The sequence below is a fragment of the Electrophorus electricus genome, chromosome 25 (genome assembly GCF_041902795.1).
Source record: "Electrophorus electricus isolate QZ-2024a chromosome 25, ASM4190279v1, whole genome shotgun sequence".
Lineage (NCBI taxonomy): Eukaryota > Metazoa > Chordata > Actinopteri > Gymnotiformes > Gymnotidae > Electrophorus > Electrophorus electricus.
Window position 1 is genome coordinate 4,435,100 of NC_137521.1, and position 19,901 is coordinate 4,455,000.

At 38.9% G+C, this 19,901-nt stretch overlaps 1 protein-coding gene across 5 annotated transcripts in view; it reads right to left on the reverse strand.

The window, feature by feature from the left end:
• Positions 1-2,267: 2,267 nt before the first annotated feature.
• The window catches only part of cpne5a (copine Va), a 56,000-nt gene continuing 38,366 nt past the window's right edge, over positions 2,268-19,901 (reverse strand). For 3 of the 5 annotated variants that reach the window (XM_027030079.3, XM_027030078.3, XM_027030081.3), the window contains 11 exons: positions 19,138-19,179; positions 18,906-18,981; positions 17,056-17,109; positions 16,411-16,472; positions 12,637-12,683; positions 11,697-11,878; positions 10,728-10,855; positions 8,879-8,981; positions 6,094-6,151; positions 5,610-5,683; positions 2,268-4,953 (listed from right to left, as the gene is read on the reverse strand). In XM_027030079.3, coding sequence (XP_026885880.1) covers positions 4,765-4,953; positions 5,610-5,683; positions 6,094-6,151; positions 8,879-8,981; positions 10,728-10,855; positions 11,697-11,878; positions 12,637-12,683; positions 16,411-16,472; positions 17,056-17,109; positions 18,906-18,981; positions 19,138-19,179 — 1,015 coding nt within the window. In that variant the 3' untranslated portion in view covers positions 2,268-4,764. Of the gene's footprint in view, positions 4,954-5,609; positions 5,684-6,093; positions 8,220-8,878; positions 8,982-10,727; positions 10,856-11,696; positions 11,879-12,636; positions 12,684-16,410; positions 16,473-17,055; positions 17,110-18,905; positions 18,982-19,137; positions 19,180-19,901 lie in introns of those variants that run through there. The other 2 variants (XR_014119923.1, XR_014119922.1) reach the window with 2 other exon arrangements.

Sequence of the window (19,901 nt, forward strand, 5' to 3'; positions counted from 1 at the left end):
CTTTATGAATACAAATGTTTACATCTGAGACTATATGTACAGAAAAGTGCAAGCAGCTTTCAAGATGCATACAGAGAAGTTAATGCATTCATATTTGTTTTATACTGACAGCATCCCGAATTCTGACAATCCTGTTCATATTGTTGTGTGGTTTTCTGCATTATAGCAATTTTATCAGGTTTTTTAGCACTGTAGGTTGCTCAAAACATCTACCCATCAGCAAAACCGCTCACTGGGACCTAGACACTACAACCCCAATACCTACATGAATTTCTGAGTCATTTGAATGTCAGAATTTCATATATACCTTTATATATTTAAATGATTGAAGGTTATTAAAAGGTTAAATGGTTATTTAAACTACATTGTTTAAACTGCACAGCCTTCAAATACAGACTAAAAGTGAGCTTAAACAGTGATATATACAACCTGTTATGATTTAAAACATCTCTTTAAAACAACTCAATATGAATATATCGGCTCACTTCCACAAAGACCAATGATAAACAATGTCTTTATCATTCTTTATTTGAGCAACTGTGCTTAGCCTGTTTTTTTTTTCCCTTGCAGGCCAGGGCTGGTGTTGTTGAATGGGTATGCATTTGAAGCTTCTTTTTACTGGAAATGTGCTGAGGTAATTAAGGATGAATAGCAGGAAATGCCGAGCTTTGGCCTTTTAGGACTGCCAATCAAAAGTGTAGGTGTAAAATATGTCTGTATCGGCTTCATACTGTGAGCAATTAAGTGTGATTTTGAAGAGTCCTCCTTATTATAGAACATCTGGGGAGAGTTTTAGGACATCGGACTGCAATTCACTCAATGTAAAGGCAGCTTTATATTCAGTCAGGCCCGTCTCTGTTCAGGAAGGTGTAACAATAGGCTGTCATCAAAGCTCTGTTCACTTTGTTAGTGCCTGCCCATCATGCAAGATGACTGAGAGAGAGAGAGAGAGAGAAAGGGGGGGGGGCAGGGGGCTAGAGAATGAGGATGAATATGTTTCTAAGTCAATTATCTGTTAATTCAATGGTTTTCTCTTTTCTTCAGGTAAAGGGCCTGATATGTCAGGGCCAAATCATATTACATGCTGAAAACACACTTGAGACAACATGGAGAGGTGGAAGAGGAGGTCAGCAGACTCCATTGATCAGACAAGTTCACAGTAGGGGATTCTGTGTAACAGTAATCTTTACCAATGACCAAAACTGTGTGATGGAAACATACGTGCTTTTCCAAAGGGACCTTTTTAATGTATTTTTTAATTTTATTTTTATTATATTCAGCTGTACAATTATTTTCCATTTTAATTTAAACTAATAAGTTTGGAAGTCACATTTTGCATCAGGAACCACACACTGACACTGTGTAGTCTGAACCACAGATCCAATGTGTCTATCCTTTTTGTCCAGTATAATGCGGATGATAATCAGGCACCATTAAATTCTCTCTTGACCATATACCACATCTCAGACAAGCAAGGAAAGCAGAGAGAAGGAGACTACTTTGGTGCGAGAAAAGCAATGTGTAATGTAGGATACTTATTACTCAAGAAAATGGACTAAATGACATTTCACTACGAGTGAATGTGAGCATTCATCTGAGCCTTGCAAGCCACTAGGAGATTGCGCCTTTTCCAAAGAAAATGGAGTAAATAGAGGTATGTAAATGCACACCTGCCTCTTCTGAGTAAGTGAAGCTTCATGCATTCATGAGGAATCTCTTCTCTAACTTTACACCTTCATCAGGCTTTACATCTCCACACTGATTGGTGATTGATTCACGAACAACCAAAATAACACTTACACTATTTGTAAAAGTTGCCATTGTTTTTATTTGTTTCCATATCAAGGTAATCCATTACAAATTTCATGAAACCATGGGAAAAGATGCTTGCGATGCTCAGTTCGGGAGACTACCCGCCATGCACATCAGCTGAGACCAGGAGAGGTGAGATAGAAGAAAGAACAGACAATGAGCAGAACCAGGCCAGAAGAGGAGTTGTGTGGGGCAGCAGGGCTGCACTAGCCTCGCTCCAGCCACTACACTGAGCCCAGAATACACGAGGAAGCCTCCCCTTCAGCTGCACTAGCACCAACACACACATCTCACAGAGCAAGCGTTGGCACTGCATGGGTGGCATCCCGTCAGGGGAAAAGCAGAGGTCCAGGTACCAAACCTGTCACCATATGCTTCAGTGGGTGTTGTTTTTTCCCACACTCTCCCTTGTTGAAGCTGTGCTCTTTATGCCACAAGGCTATGACTCATATCTTGGTGGGTGGGTGGGGGGGTCCTTGCTACCATTGTTATGGACAAAATCCATCAACGATTCCTTGGCTATGACTTACAGCAAGTCATTTATGGAACTTCTAAAGCAGTACAATTCAGCATGTCAAATTATACAGGAAAGTAACTCCTTAAAATTAAATCTGATAGTTCATTAAATCTAATATTACAATATAGTTAATGCACCAGCAGACACACCAAAAGAAAGTAACTAGAGTATGAGTGAGCAATTGCAAGTGAGCAAAGCTAGTTCAGCAAAACAAATGAATAAATATAAAAGGAGGACTGAAAATAAGACATTGTCATACATTTATCTGGTAAATATTTACTAAATTGTGCTTGTTTAGTGACAACCATTCAGACAAGTCAATAAAACATACTGATTGTTACTAAACTGTTGTTTGTGCTTCATTATTGATGACGTATATAAATAAATTCATTATTGATGAGATTTACATGACTGAGATGATTTCAACAGTAACATCATAAGGTTATTTAACATGCATGTCCTTATTTAGCAATCATTATAAATCAGTTACTTATTCAGTTTATACCAGATATCATCCATAAAAATCATCACAAGGGATAATAATTCAGCCGGTGCGTAAAATGCACAGATTACTGAGCCAAACAGACCTTTGACTTAATGTGCTAAAGGCAATCCATGAAGTCAAAGGTCATATTGAATCACATTTTTCACCATACGCAACTGGAAAATACAATGCACCCAATTAAATTATACTTTAGAAACATTACCTTATATTCACTCATCAATCTACCAATCTGAATCTAGCTTTCCAAAATGAGTGTGCATGTTGCTTTGCTCTCTAACAATATAATAATAATTTTGTCCTGCGTTCTTTTTGGGAACTGAGCCCTTGTGAGGCTTCAGCCTCTCTCTCAGACAGCCATCTCCATGTAATCACCAATGCTCTCGAATAATGGAAAGCTGAGCAATCAAAAATGAAATCTGGGACAAAATCATAACATTTGAACATGAAAGCAATCAAACTTGTTCACCAGGAGAAGTGCTGATTGATGTTGCGGGCCTCTTATACTATTTAAAATGCCATACATTCCCTCTCTCTGATCTGTCAATAACTGTGAAATGTGCTGATGTTCCAAATCACTACCGTTCTGTTTGTTCATCTGCTCATAGTCCTCTAAACATCCGAAACAAGATTACACCAGCCGGTGCATCCAGACTCTTATTACTCACTCTTGTAACAACAGAGCTTTCATATTACTTTATGTGTAGTTATTTATTTAGTATAATTTATGTAGTATAATTGGCTAAATTCTGTTAATAAAATTAATCAACAATATGCCTTAAGATTAATAACTAAATCGTGGAGTTTTAGAATTTAAGAGGTTAAGGAATTATGGTGTTACCAGAAAATGGTACATTTGTAAGTACATGGTTAGTTTGAAATATAGTTGCATTTGACAAAACTTGCTTGGCTTTTGCTGTGTTCCATGATGAGTGTTGGTTTCTGCTGGTTTATGAATTTTAGAGCTGGTTTACAATTTAGTTTTTACATTAAGAAAATACTTGTGCTTCTCTTGTACTTGGGTCCATAGCTTTTGTTAACTGATATTTGATAACGAAATACAATAATAATGATTGCTCAATCAGTGTAATTCTTCATAAAACTTATCTATTGTCTTCACTAAGCATATACAATACAGTAGGTACCCTGTACAATTGGGTATATGTTTTTCATGCTTTACAATAAAAAAGCTTATCATGTCACAGAGCTAAAAAACTAAAGATTGAATACCAGCATGAAAGATATTACTCCCAATTCACTATACAGACATTCCCCAAGTCCCAGCAACACCATGCTGCAAAAGTATCTACAAATTTAACACAAACATAACATTCTACTGTATCAAATATGCTGTATCAAATACCTTTGCAGGGTAATATAGTTACAATTTGACCATGTGACAGTTTACTGATCCCAGTTGCAGTATCACTACCTGTCCTAAAAAAGTTAAATTTCACAGGCGTCCTGAAGCTACTCAGTTACATCTCAAACAAACAAATGGAAGTGAAAGGCTCTTGTCATCTGGGGATCCCTTATAAACATGTCTGTAAATCTCTAAGTCTGCAATAAAGGTTGTGAACAAGGTCCAAACCTGAACTAATACCATGCCCATAAGAATATCTGTGCCTTATCCCAAGCAGAATCGTATTGATCCCAAGCATTTTAGATTGAATACATGTGGCATCCAAAATGAATTATTTACTTCACTGCCTACTAAAATCGGCACCACTGGATCAGGGAATAGAGTCCGTCATACAAGTAAGACCTAAAGGAAGGGTGTTAGCTATAGCCATAGTTGTAGCTATTGCTTTGCCCTTTGCTCTAGATCATGTAAACTCATATGGAGTCTTTTGAAATTGGTGGCGATTGAGATCCAGACATCCAGAGAGAGATGATCTGTGGCTTGTTGTCTCTAAACTTGGTCTGTGTAAACTCATATGGCAGTGGTGGGGCTGAGACCGCCAGGACTACAGTCTGGTGGGGTCTGGTTGGGTTTGATGCCTCGGGATTTCATGTACAAGATTAACTGATCTGGGATCTCCGCCAACACGTCCTTGGCCAGCCGCGCCATGCTGAGCACGTGGTTCCCTGTACGGTCCATGTAGTCCCTGAATGGCACAAACTATTGATACAATGAAGAGTTAAAAGAAGTTTGTACAGCCTATTTAAACCAAATAACATGGATGGGCATTCATTAAATCACTGTAGTGTTGGAGTCTTTTGCACACAAAAAAAGCAAGAAGAACACTAAGTTGGGTAAAGATAAACACTGGGAACAAATGTTGAGCATAATTTTGGTTGGTGAGGAAAATTGATTATTTCTACATTTCGTTTTTTGCACACACCAAAGTCTTTACTGTGTGTAATGTGTAACATGACAGTCTACTTCAAAAACTGGAAGCCCTAGGCTACCCGGAATTAAACTCTGTAAAAATGTCCTTGCTCATCCATCTTCTTCTATTATTTGAATTCTCTCTTTATTTTAGGGTTTATTAAAGGTAGGCTGGAATGGTCTATTCCTTGAAGCATTTTTCTCTGCACAACCAACGTCAACAAACCCATGTATACATTCCCTTAATATATCAGTTTCATAAAGACATTATAGCAAACTGTTATAGCAGACTGTTGTTCTGCAAAAGTAATTTAAGAGTTGTGAAACATAACAATGGACCATTTCAGGTTTCACCCTGGTAAGTGCAGATTTTTTCTGACAGCTGACTGACAGTTGTCCCATGTAGCAAATAAGGTTAAGTGTTAGAAACAAAATTAGCAAATTACCTGTACAATGTCTCTTTCTGCCAATTTTCCTCTTGAGGATATTCTGATGTCATCACCGTCCAACTCAACCATGGCTGGAAAGAAAAGTTAATGTCATCAGCCCTTTGGTCAATAAAACTTATTATTCCGTCAACTGCATTCATGACATGCATATTATCGTCTCTGCTGGAACGTAATGAAAGTTCCAGTGTGAGCACTGGAGGCAGATGGTGCTACGTGCTCATTATGTTCAACAGCTGTGAACCCTGAACAATCCAGCAGGTTGACATCTGCTTATTAGCCAAAAGTCCCAAAATCTCTCCAAGTAGTTGATCTCCAACCCAAACGTTCCCTTTATTTGGCTGCAGTGCAGATTTAAAACACAGCTTTAAGAATTGAAAGCAAAGATTGTTCCTGTTTATGGATTCCTTCCTTTTAGATCAGGTGCTCAGACTCCCAAGTGAAGTGAACAGCTTGGAGGAATGGAAGAGATTTCCAGTCTTACCATCAAACTCAGCCTGTCCAACTCCAACGATGATAATGGACATGGGGAGTTTAGCAGCCTGTAAATCACAAGGAATATAATACAGGACAATACAACTCACATACTTCAATGAGCAAAATATATGAGTTAATAACAATAATGTTAGAAACAACCACAGATTGAGGTATTGTACATGTACATTGTACACGTAGATTGTAGCATTTTAAATACTAATGCAAAATCCATTACAATAACAACATTTTGTACACAAAAAAGTGAAAAAAGAACACTCATCCTCCACCAACAACCCAAGACCCGTCATCGCTGCATCGCTGTACTTAACTAATTTCGTGGACCAGGTTTCTGCCTGTTGGTGTGCTGTACCGGTGCCCAGTGTAATGTTTAACTGTCAGGGTAGCCTTGTTATTTAAAGAAAAAAAGCCTGGGTATGAGCTCTTGGCTGGCTAGTGAAAATGAGAAATCTCTCAGTAAGTCAGGTATTCGAAATCTGAAGTGTTTTCCCTAAGGGAGACCTCTACAGTACAAATAAACAATTATTGCATAACATTTTGTCCTAATTTGATGAGGCCAAAAATGTTTTAATTAATGAATAAAAATTGGAGTACGTACTGCATTTCATTTTTTCCTAAATACATAAGTAAGATTAGAGATGATCTTAAATTTGAGCCCTGTGTCTCTTGCTGAGAATACTCATCCAAACAGAATAATCTGTTGGGTGATTGTGGCCAGGGCATGTACAGCACCAGGCAGATAAGACTGTGAGGCTATAATGAAACCCTTTTAAATTGGAAGGGCTCCAGGAGCCTCACACACATCCAAATGACACTGCAACTAAAATGTATGGAGCATATACCTTCACTCTCACATATATACACACAAGCACACACACACACACACACACACACACACACACACACACACAAGCACACACACACACACACACACACACACAAGCACACACACACACACACACACACACACACACACACACCTACACCCAGCACTTTCCCCTACCCTGAAACTAGCCACTCCACTCCCCCCATTTTGTCAGCCACCACTCTCACCATTAATGATAAGCCCAACCACAATCACCAATGTCTGGGGACATAATCAAGCTTTCCAAACATTTTTAAACATAAATCACATCGTTCAAATTCCATATCTAATAAGGTTTAGATTTAATATACACAGAGAACCATATGATTCACAGGGATACATTATCAGTGATAAGACAGAAGCAATACAAATTGAAAGTAAATGAGAAGCCATAAGTTAGAGACATCTACTTAAGTTTTGTGGTTATGGGGATATAGGCTGAATACCTTTTTGCTAAGAGGTGACAAAAAGGAAAAAAAAAAAGAAAGAAAAGGAAAAATATGCAAGTGGAAGTAGGGCAGTGCTCTTTGAAAAGCTCTCAAGGGACATAACTCATCACAGAGAGAAAATACTGAATTGAGGAAAGGATGCACACACACACACAAACACAAAATCACAGGCTTTTGCTTTGTCACTACTGCTAGAGTAAAGCTTTGTTCATTTCTATTCTTTTTCATTCATTAACACATCACTATGTATGTATATGTCTACTCCTTCAAAAATACACTTTACATCTTTCATATTTATTTTGGCCTAAATATGGTTTCAGTCACAGTTCTGCTTGGTGTTTGAGAAAACCTATGACCTGATCAACATTTGTTATCGATAAACAAGTGCAGCACTGGCACACCCACACAGCCCAACCTCTGTTAATGGCTTTACCCTTGTAAACTGTATGCAGAGCAACTGTGGTTTTGAAACTTTGCTTGATAAATAGCTCTGAGGAAGAGCTGTGTCTGTGGAATGCAAAATGGATGAGAAAGAGAAAAAGGAGAAAATAAAGGAAGACAGAGAGAGACAAGGAGAGACAGTGAGAGAGACAGGGAGACCGAAGGAGAGAGAGAAGGAGAGAGTGTGTTTTGGTGTCTGTACTGGAACAAACGCATTAGGGTGCAGTCACTGGCTGTGCCATCTTGGCCTGTCAGGTTGGGAAATCCTGCGGCATAATTTACCCAGCAGCTGGTGAGTGGGAGACAGAGAAAGGTGTCTCATGGCCAAGTGCTCACTTAATCCAGTCAACATGATACCATCTGGAAAAAGTGAGAGTCATTTTACTTAGAGCTGGATTGGGCACATTCAAGGTGTGATCTTGATCCCCCCCAACAAAAAAAAAAATTACAGGTATAAAAAAGTATATAAAGATTTTGTAATTTCAGGCAATATTCAGTGTATGGTTATTGAAGAGACGAAGCAGGAAGTGAGGTAGATGAAGTGAAGAGACAGAGCAGCAGACAAGATCTTAAAAGGAAGGTGTGGCTGTTCTAAAAGTTTGACTAACAGTCGCAAATTCCCTTTAAATCCAGTCTGCTGGGTAACAGATGACAGAGCAACAGCTGTCCTGCTCCAGATGTTTGGCAGAAAAGCTTCTGGAGATGCAGCTTCTGAGTAAAACTTTACTCCTCTTAAATAAGTTTTGGCCTGCAGGTATATTGTTACATGATGCAACAGAGTGAGAGAAACTGACACATACTTGGAGACAGAGAGGCAGATGCAAAGGCAATGACCAAGTTTGTTTGATAAAAAATGTGTTTGCTTCTATGTGTGTGTGTGTGTGTGTGTGTGTGTGTGTGTGTGTGTGCGTGTGGTGCATGAGTGTGTATGTGAGTGTGTGTGCAAGAGTGTGTGTGTATGCAGTATAGAGAGAAAAAGAGAGAGAGACATTTACATATATGGGTAGTAAAGCACTCACGTTGACTATGGCCTCTTTAGTCTGAGCCATATCTGATATGACTCCATCAGTGATGATGAGGAGGACAAAGTACTGAGAACCATCCTGCACCGCTGCTGCATATCTAATGCACACACACACACTCACACACACACACACACACACACACACACACACACACACACACACACACACACACACACACACACACACATACACATACACACACAAAAAAACCCCAAAGCAACTGAGCATTAGTATGCACATGCTCCAAAGCACAAATTGCCAAGCTGTAGAAAACCACCACACTTGAAGAGGCACATGAGAACACTGGCATCTCTCTCTTATGCACCAAAAAAAAAAAAAAGCATATGTAAAGCTTCCTGTGTAGTGGATGACACCTCTCGACCCTCTCATGGACTATGTGCCCTGTCGCCATCTGGCATGAGGTACCACAGTGGCCAGGCCAGTTTAGCTAGTAACTGCTTCTTCCACAAAGCCATCAGGCTCCTGAACATCCTAATGCCTGCCTCCCATGTGACAGACACACAAACACAACTGCACTAGCTCTTTATTATACATCACATTTACCTTTTAGAGAATGCTCTTCCTGATTCTAACTTTAGGTACTTTGCATTCTACATGTTTCAGCATCCGTATATGCTGCGACTTATGATGCTTTACAATCACATGTAATTTGTCCAGTCATTCTAGTATGATATTCATAAGTTCATATGGTTTACCCTTATTTTGCTTAGCGATGTACCCTGAGCTTGTGGAAATGCTATATCATCTCACTGTATACCTGAATATGGTACCACTGCATACCTGAATACCTGAACAGGATGACAGTAAGGTTGACTTGCTTTTTCTTATTCAAAAAACTTTTGAATAGTCAATATTCAAAAATTCTCAAACTTTGATACCCTGTCTCAAGACAAATGCTGAACATGAACTATAGAAACAAACCGATGATTGTCAACCACCAAATAATCCTTTGCCATATCCACACGTGAGTGAATGCATTTTTATCTTGGATCTCTGACCTTCGCCACCATCATAATCCCCCAAATCACTCTTTGAATCTAATAGGCTAGTGCAAGTTGGGAAATGTAACGTGAGATCAGATTGTAGACAGAAGACCAGGCTACAGATCAAAGATCAGATCTTAGACTGAACCCCTCTCACATGCAGACAGTGGCAGTGATCCCAAGCTAGTCTGACTAATGTTAGATCAAGCAGCACTGACACACCTGGTATCGTTCATTTCCAGAGCCTTAAGCCAAAGCAAATGGAGTGTAACTCATAGGGAAAATGGCATCTCCTCTCATTACTATAAAATAAAGAGAAGAGGAGGGCAGACACAGTTGGGGCCCACAGAATGACATCTCTTGTGTCTCTTGAAGGTCTCACACATCAAGACGACACGTTTCATTAAAAACTAGAACAAGGGGGTCAGGTGCTGTCTGCAATATCAGTTACTTTCACTTATTCTCTGTCACCAAGCAGCACCCAACAGCATGCATCAGGCTAACATCCCAACATCTTCATTTCCCCTTCACTTTTGCAACTGGCAATTAAAGTTATTACTTTATTTTCAGACTCATTCACTAAGAAATATATTGGAAATATATGTTTTCAGACATATATTGGAAATAAACTATGTAATAAAGTGAGTAAAGCAATTTTTTTAGTCTATTTTGTAAGTGAACATATTAATAGTACTGCAATGTCACAACCTTTTTCTCATATGATGATCAGGAGATCTCTCAAGCATAGTAGCAGGCTGGACATCTGTGTGCTCGTCACAAGAACATGAGCAACATATTGTACTCTGCTTGATGCTCCATTTGTCTGTCTCTTGACTCACCTTGCCACATGATTGACGACTGGGGCGAAGTTGGTTGGCCCATAGAGCTGAACTGTCTTAAGGCTCTGGTGGTAAGCTTCTAGGATACCCTCCATGCCATTGCAGTATGGGTTATCTACATTGCCATTCTTCAACAGATACAAAAGAGCAAACAATGTGATGTATGTTAGATAAAGAATTCTGAATTTGAGTGACAAAAGCCTATGCCACATATGTCATATGTCAGTAATAAACTATATGTCTGCCATAGGGCATAAATCAAAACCAGAGCAATAAGCTATAAGTGAATGCAGTCATAAGCACATGGGAAAGTCCCTGCTTCAGGGAACCTGTGCTTTCAACATTTACACGCTACATGGTTTACCAAATAAGCAATTTTAAAGGAGCAAAGACCTCCATCGGTTGTATAATATGTAAATGAGCTGACACACTGTAGACTTCATTAGTGGATTTATGCTGATGCCCTATAATATTAACTAAGGGAAGGAGAGCAAAAATAGAGGAATAAGGAGGAAAGGGAGGGAGAGAAGACTAATTGAGAGTATTCAAGTTCTGATGAGCTGGGATAGTTCACACATCATGAATACTGAAATGAGAATAATGAGCAAGGTAATGGAACTTCAGAGAGTCTTATTTATACATTAAAAATAAATGTAACCAAACATAAACATATTTAAGAACATTTATATATCCACACAAACAACCAGGCAAATATTAACACAAGAATAACAACATGAAATTGTATTTTGCACAAGTATTCAGGTAATGACACTCAGTAATGATCTAAGAATTTAGACAACTCATTTACCAAGAAAACAAGATCCCTTTTCCAAGCTCCAAGCAATTTAGGCATTTTAGGATTTTTTTTTTAATCAAACCATCCACATCGAAAGATCACGTAACTGTGCATGACTATCTGGGAAAAAAAGTATTTGGACATGAAGTATTTAACATCTGAACAGCAGTTACCAAGGGGAACTCATGGGACACCCTCCCATCAGGGGGTAACTTGGCACCGAAGCCCAGTGCAGGGAACATCTTGTCACTGTCATAGTCCTGGATGATCTCTCCTACTGCCTTTAGAGCCATGGCATATGCGTTCATCTGGTATGGATTCATATAGTGCAGAGATGTGGACTGAGACGGATTCCCTTAGAGTTCAAAGGCAGAAGGAAGATCATGTTTTACAGAAGACAAAACATGCAGGAAGTGAAGGGGAACTGCAACTAAACCTTTTAAGCCACTTTACAGTAAGTTAAAAAAAATATTTCAACAAAATGCCTGTTTTTAGAAGAAAACTATAAAATCCATTAAGATATAGGATAAGATATAATAGCATCATTCAGTGATGCATTTTGTTCTGAGAAGTTTAGTAAACAAGAATTATGAATAAAGGGTTTATTTCAATAGGCAGTTGAAAGAAAAACGTATTATTTAAAAATATTGCTTTTGGAAATAACTTTATTAATTGTTAATGCTTTTCCTTTTGTTTTCTTAATGGAGGAAAAATTACTTTTTATTTTTCCATTTTAACATTTTAGACACAGCTCAAAACATTTATTTAACCAGATATTGAAAAAGTGAAGCAGGATCAGTGTCCTTTGGACACCTAGATAAAGTCTGATTCATATTTTATGCTAAAAGCACTTTCAAAACCCAGTTAGCACTTCTGAGCAATCACTCATCATCAAAGAGTTCAGTAGTGCTAACCTATTACATTAATGGTCAAATTTGTAAATAATCATAAAGAAAATATAGTTCACATAAATGGTGGCTATAAGGAGCTTTGTGTCATGAAGCTTTGTTACCCTACACATGAGTGTGAAAGCTTTAAATTGTTTTCTAAATATAATAGTTTATGCATACGAAAATAGCACGGAAGCCTGAAAACAGTGAAAAAAATCCTTACCATTCGAAGCTGTGAAATCAATGGCCACAGTGAAATGTATCTGAGTGCTGGAGGGGCAAGGGAGAAGAAATTAGGAGAAATGGCCCAGATTCCAACAAATAAATAAATAAATAAATAAATAAATAGATAGATAAATAAATAAAACCATTGCTGTCAAGGCAAACGGCACTGATGAGGAGCAATTGTATTTATCTTATACACTCTAATTCATCTAAAAGCAGAAACTCACCATGGCTTTAACACAGCGACCATCTGTTGCACAAGCCAGTGAAATCATGACTCCCTGTGCACCCTGCATTGTGCTGCTGCTGTGCAACCCCATCACCACCTGTGCTCCCCTTCACATTGAGATGGCGAGTATAGCTGCTCTATCACAAGGATCTAGGTCAGCTTGACCAACCCAAACCCCTCAATGAAAGCCATTATAAATGATACTGCACCACTTATTCTGAATCAGCCTGCACGGGGCAATTTGTAGCAGCACCTACAAAACTGCCCTGTCTGCTTCATGTTGGCAGAGCACAGGTCTCAGGTCAGCAGGAGCTGCAGCCCAGTGCTGATTGCAGCTACCTGTCTAACAAAGCAGCTGTGTTCACCTGTCTCAGCTAGCCACCAGCCTACTCCCATAAGCAGCCATTATACATTTATGAGGATGTCAGAGTTCACAGTGAATGCATACCACTGACAGCTGTCCAGAGACAGCGATATAAAAGTGTCAGTTTGTATCAGCAGGGATTAGAGCTGAAGGTTCACAGCACATATTTAAAAATCATAGTGGTTTACAGCTATTGTGAGGTGTTTTACAACAAAATACTCAGGCTTGGGAAAATGTTCATTCAAGAAGAACAATCCATTTATTTTTCATTTGTGGCCATAAATGTGGTGGAGCATTTGGTTACAGACTTGCTACCGTGTCATGAATGTATTATGAATTATTTAAAATAGTTTACTCCTGCATTTTTGAGTGCAGAGACCATTTCATTCTGGTTCACTGTTCACTAGTCACCATTCTGGATCGACACTCACAAATAATGCCTGGGAATCAAAATATTAAGATTTATATGGAGCACTACATACAGAACACCTACTTACCTACTGTATAGCTGCACTGTGAGAGCACTTACAATAACAATAATGTATTCATAAGAACCGCAGATACTGTCCGTAAGGAAAGGCTTTGGAGGGGAGGTGAAAGTTCATATATGCCCCCTCCTAAGTGTAAAGCAACCAGAAAGTGATATTAGAAGCACAGCGGTGATTAGCAAGATCTCCTTATGCTCACTTATCTTCATTCGTAGTGCTCAGACCATTTCGAGGTTTTCCCATTACTTCTGATTTCTCTGAGGAGCGGGTCCAGCCCTGCACATTCATCTGTGTTATATTGAGCATGTCCAACTAACATTACCATCAAAAGCTCTAGCCAAACTGGAGATGCCAGAGTTTTCCAGTGCTAGAAAGTTACAATAAAACCATTTTTATTCTCATATTTGTAAATACCATGTTCTGGAAAAGCTATATATCATATTTCTCATATGCAAAATATCATTAAAAATCTGCAAGAGTCGTATATCGGCATATACTATATTACAAAATAAATGTGTGGCATAGAATTTGAATGTACATATACATTTTAATGTATAGAGTTTTTGAAATGAATGAAATTATTACAGATCCTTATCATATGCAGTAATTAATATTCAATCATATTTAAATAGTATATGTGTCAAGGGGCCATAATCATGTAAAGAAATTATATATTTTCTTTAGCCAACACAGACGAATTTATGATATTTTTACAGATCTTTTCTTAAGGTTACTTAAAAGGACTATGACGCTACAGGTACGGCACAGAGAGTAGTGTTCCACACATACAGTGCCTCTGCTGGGTTGGGGGGAAAAAGATATGAAGTGGCATGAACGATGGATAAAGAATGTCCTCAGCTGACTATTAGTCATCAATTTTTCTATAAGCTGAAGGGTGGAACTGAAGTGTGATCTCTCCCCTGCTCTCTCTCTCTCTCTTTCTATCTCTCTATCTCTCAGACATACACACACACACACACGCACACACACACACACACACACACACACACACACACACACACACACACACACACGAACACACACACACACACACAATGCTCAACTGATTCATCTGATTTATCATAGCTCAGCGGGATTTAGCTACATATGGCTAGATAGTATGCAAAACTATGCAAAAAGTACCCTCTTGGCCCAAAATAAATGTACCGAAATTCAGGTCAATGTAGAAATCTCATTCCTGTATGCCATTTCTTTTCAAAAATGCAATTAAACATTCAATAAGCCTCCTGAGCAATTATATTAACCTTTATGACTATGGTGCTAGTGGCTTTGGAGCCTTAATGTCCTGTTTTGTAATCACCTCCTTGAATCGAAAAATTAATGAAACCTCTTCATTTTCTCATTTCATCTCACGAATGGGGGGAATGAGAATTCTGGTCTTCTGAAGAATGTAGATGTCATGTAAGCATTTAGTCTGTGGTGGTGGTGGTGTTAATGCCACTCTGAATTAAAAACTCTGAAGTGGTCGAAACCTGCCATGGAAATAATTCAGATGGCATTCTCAGAGCTTGCACCAAAGGTCAGCAGCTAATGGCAGGGAATGGGGAAAAAAGATGGACACTTAATAGGAAGTGGCTCAGAAGTTGACTAGAAAAAGTTTGAATGCTACGCATCGGTGACACCAGGCTGTCATGGATCGTTTGAGAGTGAAAGGTCAGCCACATCCTTCACAGTCAGATCACTCCCTCCATCTCGCAGCCTTTCTCGTCATCCTTCACCTCTTTTACATACTCCCACGTCGCATCACATTCCAGACTGACTGACACAGTGACAGTGGAATTCAGTTACTAGCCTAGTAGAACACAGGAATACTAACAAGCAAGGGTTATACATCAGGGCAGCTACTGTTCAATGAGGAAACACATTCTGCACTGAGATAACAGAGCTAAAACAGCTGATGGATGCGTTATCAAAGACAGTAATGTGAAGCTAGTTGGTTGTGACCTGGGAAAAAACTCACTAATGCAGATAAGGGGTGTGTGTGTGTGTGTGTTTAATGCAAAGGTATGGTTAAATTTTAAAGGTAGGCTATGTTGAATAATTCCATGCTGAATTCATTGAAAATGTTGCAACAACTGCAAAAAAAAAAAATATTGAACTGCATTTTAATGTGTCCCCTTTAGGTGAAAGTCACAAAGTCACTCAGTGAATTTCAACAAATATAAGCAGGAGCACCTGTAGATGGCAAGCAGAGCTGTAGCCTGAAGATGATAGGAGGGGAGCGGCAACGCAGGCCAGGCTAGCAAATAAAAATCATGGCCTGAACACTTCAGCGTGGGGTTCAGGGACAGACAGATTATTGGTTTCCTGCAATCAGGGCCTACATTTAGAAGGTCACCCTTTCATCAGAGAAAATCTGGAGATGACCTGGCAACCCAAAATGATGTTTACAGCACTGCCAACAATAGCTGTCTGTTGTGTCTACCTTTCCATTTTTTATGTTTTTATAGATGCTGATCAGTGAAACTGTAAAGTTTTGATATTCACATCAAAGCTTATGTGCTATAAAGCATATTCTCAGCAGTCTGTCAAGCATGTAAGAACCCATACTGACAACTGTCTATACAAACTGCATTAACACATTTATTTGTTGAGAGAAAATGTAAGGAACCTAGAGAAGCTTATCACATGTGTTTGTGTTTTCTTATGTGCCTGTGCAGTTGTACTCACCCTGCCTTGATGTAGTCAAGAAAAGTATGTTCTGCCTCTACCAAGAATGAGAGCAATGTCACCTTGAGAATTTAGGAAAACAGAAAATGTACAACATTGGTATATGTCCCACACATAACATCTACCTCAGAGCAAATGATCACACACAGACACGCACACAAACACGCAGAAACACACACCCTTCCAACTGCCAGAGCGGCTTGTTCTTGTTCATTAGTGTTGTCATCACACAAATGGTGTGTCTCTCTGCTAAGGTAGATGCCAATGATGGAGTATTCACAGCTGTTTAATTACACAGTGCGAGTTCTTCCGCAGAGTTTTATCATCTCTGTACAGCTCAATGCCGGGACTCCCACTGCGTCTCCAGTCACATCAACAAAACCGAACAAGACACTTATCACACTTAAAAGTGAATACAAACCACTGGACTTAAACAACTGTGAAGGCTGAAGATAATGCCTCAGTTCCGAAAAACTAAACGGTAACCAATACAGACTATACATTGATGTATAGACTGTACATTTTGCTTGTTTGACTCAAATGTTTAGTGTTTACACACTTTATAGAGCCACTTCATACAACTAAAATGTAATGTAGTTTTTATTGAAAGGATAGGCTGCTTAAACACATGGGAAAGGGACTTACTGTTCCAGAGTTTATGTATCTTCTTTTCTTCGTTTTCTTTTTGGCATTCACCACCTGAAATCCCACATTTACATATGCCAGTGGTATTTTAAACAAGTAGAAAGTAGAAAGTAGAAAGTATAATAAATGTGTGAAATTTCTCTTCAGATATGCAAATAAATAAATCCTCTATCCACTGCTGATATGAAAGAAATATGAATATGAATATGAATCTTGACAGGAAGTAGTCTCGGCTCTAACAAAGCCACACAAATCTTGTGCATATTATACAGTGATACATTCAGGACATACAATGGTATATTCAGGACATGTCAAATCATTCTTATGATTGTACCAGAATGCAGTTCACATTTCAGCAAATGAAGAGAAATTGTCGGGTGGCTTGATGGCTTAATTTTTAAAAATCTGCTTAGAAGTGAATGAGTTAATTTAGTTAAATGAACTAAATTTCAGTAAATCTCTCTATCTTCCCTAGCCATATTCTAAAGTACATCAGTATTTGGTAGATCTGCTACATGTGTAAACTGGTACCCAGGATATAACTGAAAGGGCTACACTAAAACGTCTGCTGGCCCTGGCCTTGGTTTTGTGTGCTAAAGGTAGGGTTGACATGGAGGTGTCCTTCCTGATCTTGATCCTGCTCTAACTTGCTGGAAGTCTCGGCTGCTCTCTGGACCCTGCTGACACCGTCACGCTCCATTACGCTAGCTCTCGCATTTTTCATCCTCCCACAGAGATAATGTCAGGGTACACCTACGTACATATGTTTTCTCTCTCTCTCTTTCTCTCTCTCTCTGCCTATCTATGTCTCTCTCTCTCACTCTCTCTCTCTCTCTCCCCCTCCCACCCCCAAGAAGTGTACAATACACACATGCATGTACATACACCAACATAACATGACTTCATATAGATTAAGACAGCTAGACAAACTGTAATAATCCATCAAAGTGTTCCTTCCCTTCAAATCCACCCCTCACTTTGATAATCTCATATATAATAAGATAATGTTAGAAATTCAAATGCTTCTTTACCTCATGATAGTTTCAGTGCAGAGCCGTATGTATAATGAATAATTGATTGATCAGTATTCATATTGCTCTGTGTATAAATTATAGTGTATTAAGGTCTAATGAGGGGGAAAATGCTTTCACAGCCCATAAATTAGCACTGAAACTGGCATTGCTAGTGTTTTATGCTGTGTTGTCTGAAAAACATGCCCTTGTGAAGGTTAACAAATACAATTTTTTGTCATGCCAGCTAAACAGTGGAAGAGGTTCACCCCCTCAACCATCCCTCTGATACACACACCCCATACCTCTATTCCCCCAGGCATTTACATGTTGACATTGGTCTCCTTAACACTTAATCCACATCGACATATTCTCTAATGAGTGACTCACATAGGCACATCAGTGCAAGCTCAGGTAATATCACACATCAGTCAGTGCCTCTGCACAGAAGGCTGCATGAAACCTGGTATAATTACCCACCATCCCAGGCAGAATATTACTCAATAATTCTGTTAGATCATTCACAAAGCTCCTCACAAGTAATCTTCATTTCTAAACAACAGATATCTCCATCTTAATGTGTACTAATCAATCCATCTTGTTTTTGTTTATACTGGAGGACAGGATGGAGCTAGGCAGCAGAAATAGCAGCATTACCCAATCATCTGAAATTCTCCAGATAAATGGAGTATCCAGGACTCTAGTTTTTTTTCCATATAGAACCTAACCCTAGCATTTTCAGCATAAACCTTTATGACAGGAGAAGTAATGTCAGAATCAAGAAAAATAATGGACTATGACTTTGACTACATCAGGAGAACAAATGCTATAACCACTTACCTCATAAACATTGAATTGACTCTGTCCCCGTGATAGCTCCCGGTAGCTAGTGGTGAATTCCCCAATGAAGTCATGACTGAAACCCAAAAGAAAAAGAGTACATGTTAGTGGAATCACTTTCAAGTTCAGGTTTCCATTCCAAGTGAAAAGATGGGGAAAGGAAAAACTATGCATTCTTGCACAATTTAACCAGTGCTAATCATGGAGAAGGCTACATGACGAAGAAACCTACCTGCCATCCCTGTCCCAATCATACACTTCCACCTTAATTGACCTGTAAGACACGCAACAGGAATAAGTCTAATAAGAATTTATATGAAGAAATTGTGGGCATCATTAGTGTGTTACCTAACCTTGAAAAGTGAACATTGCATTGTGACTCTTAAAATTAAAGTATTGTGAAGCAGTTTCAAGAGCCTCACTCTTCTTGCGCATCTCACCTCACCTTGAAACCAGCCAATTACATTCCATTAGCCAGGAAGCGTGTGCAGAATTAAGCAGCAGTCACTGGGAATTGCCTGTCTAAGCACAGTTACAGCACAAGCTCCATATTGCTTTGCTTGACACAAACCATGATTTAATTACACTTTGTTGTTTATTATTATTGCAATTTTAATAATTACAACTTCACTCCATTCACAAAGAGCCAGTTTTGTCAATTATACAGAGACACCCTTGATGTGTTCCCTTTGTTAAAAAAACCAGTAACAATGAATACACACCATTAAGTGGCAACCCACACCCTACACCATGATGTACAAGAAGTCTCACGTTTGATCATGTTGAGTTGATAGTGTTAATGAGCTGTGTAATGAGGCTAAATACAAAACCACAGAGGTAGACAGACTCTGTTAGTCAAAGGGCTGTCGAATTCTTCTGATGGTTAGAGTAAGGGATATGTACAAGCAGCCCCTACAGCATTTGGGGACAAGCAGTTCCAAAGTAGGGAGCCGTGGCCAGCCAAAATTGGGGAAATTACTTGAGACACAACACATT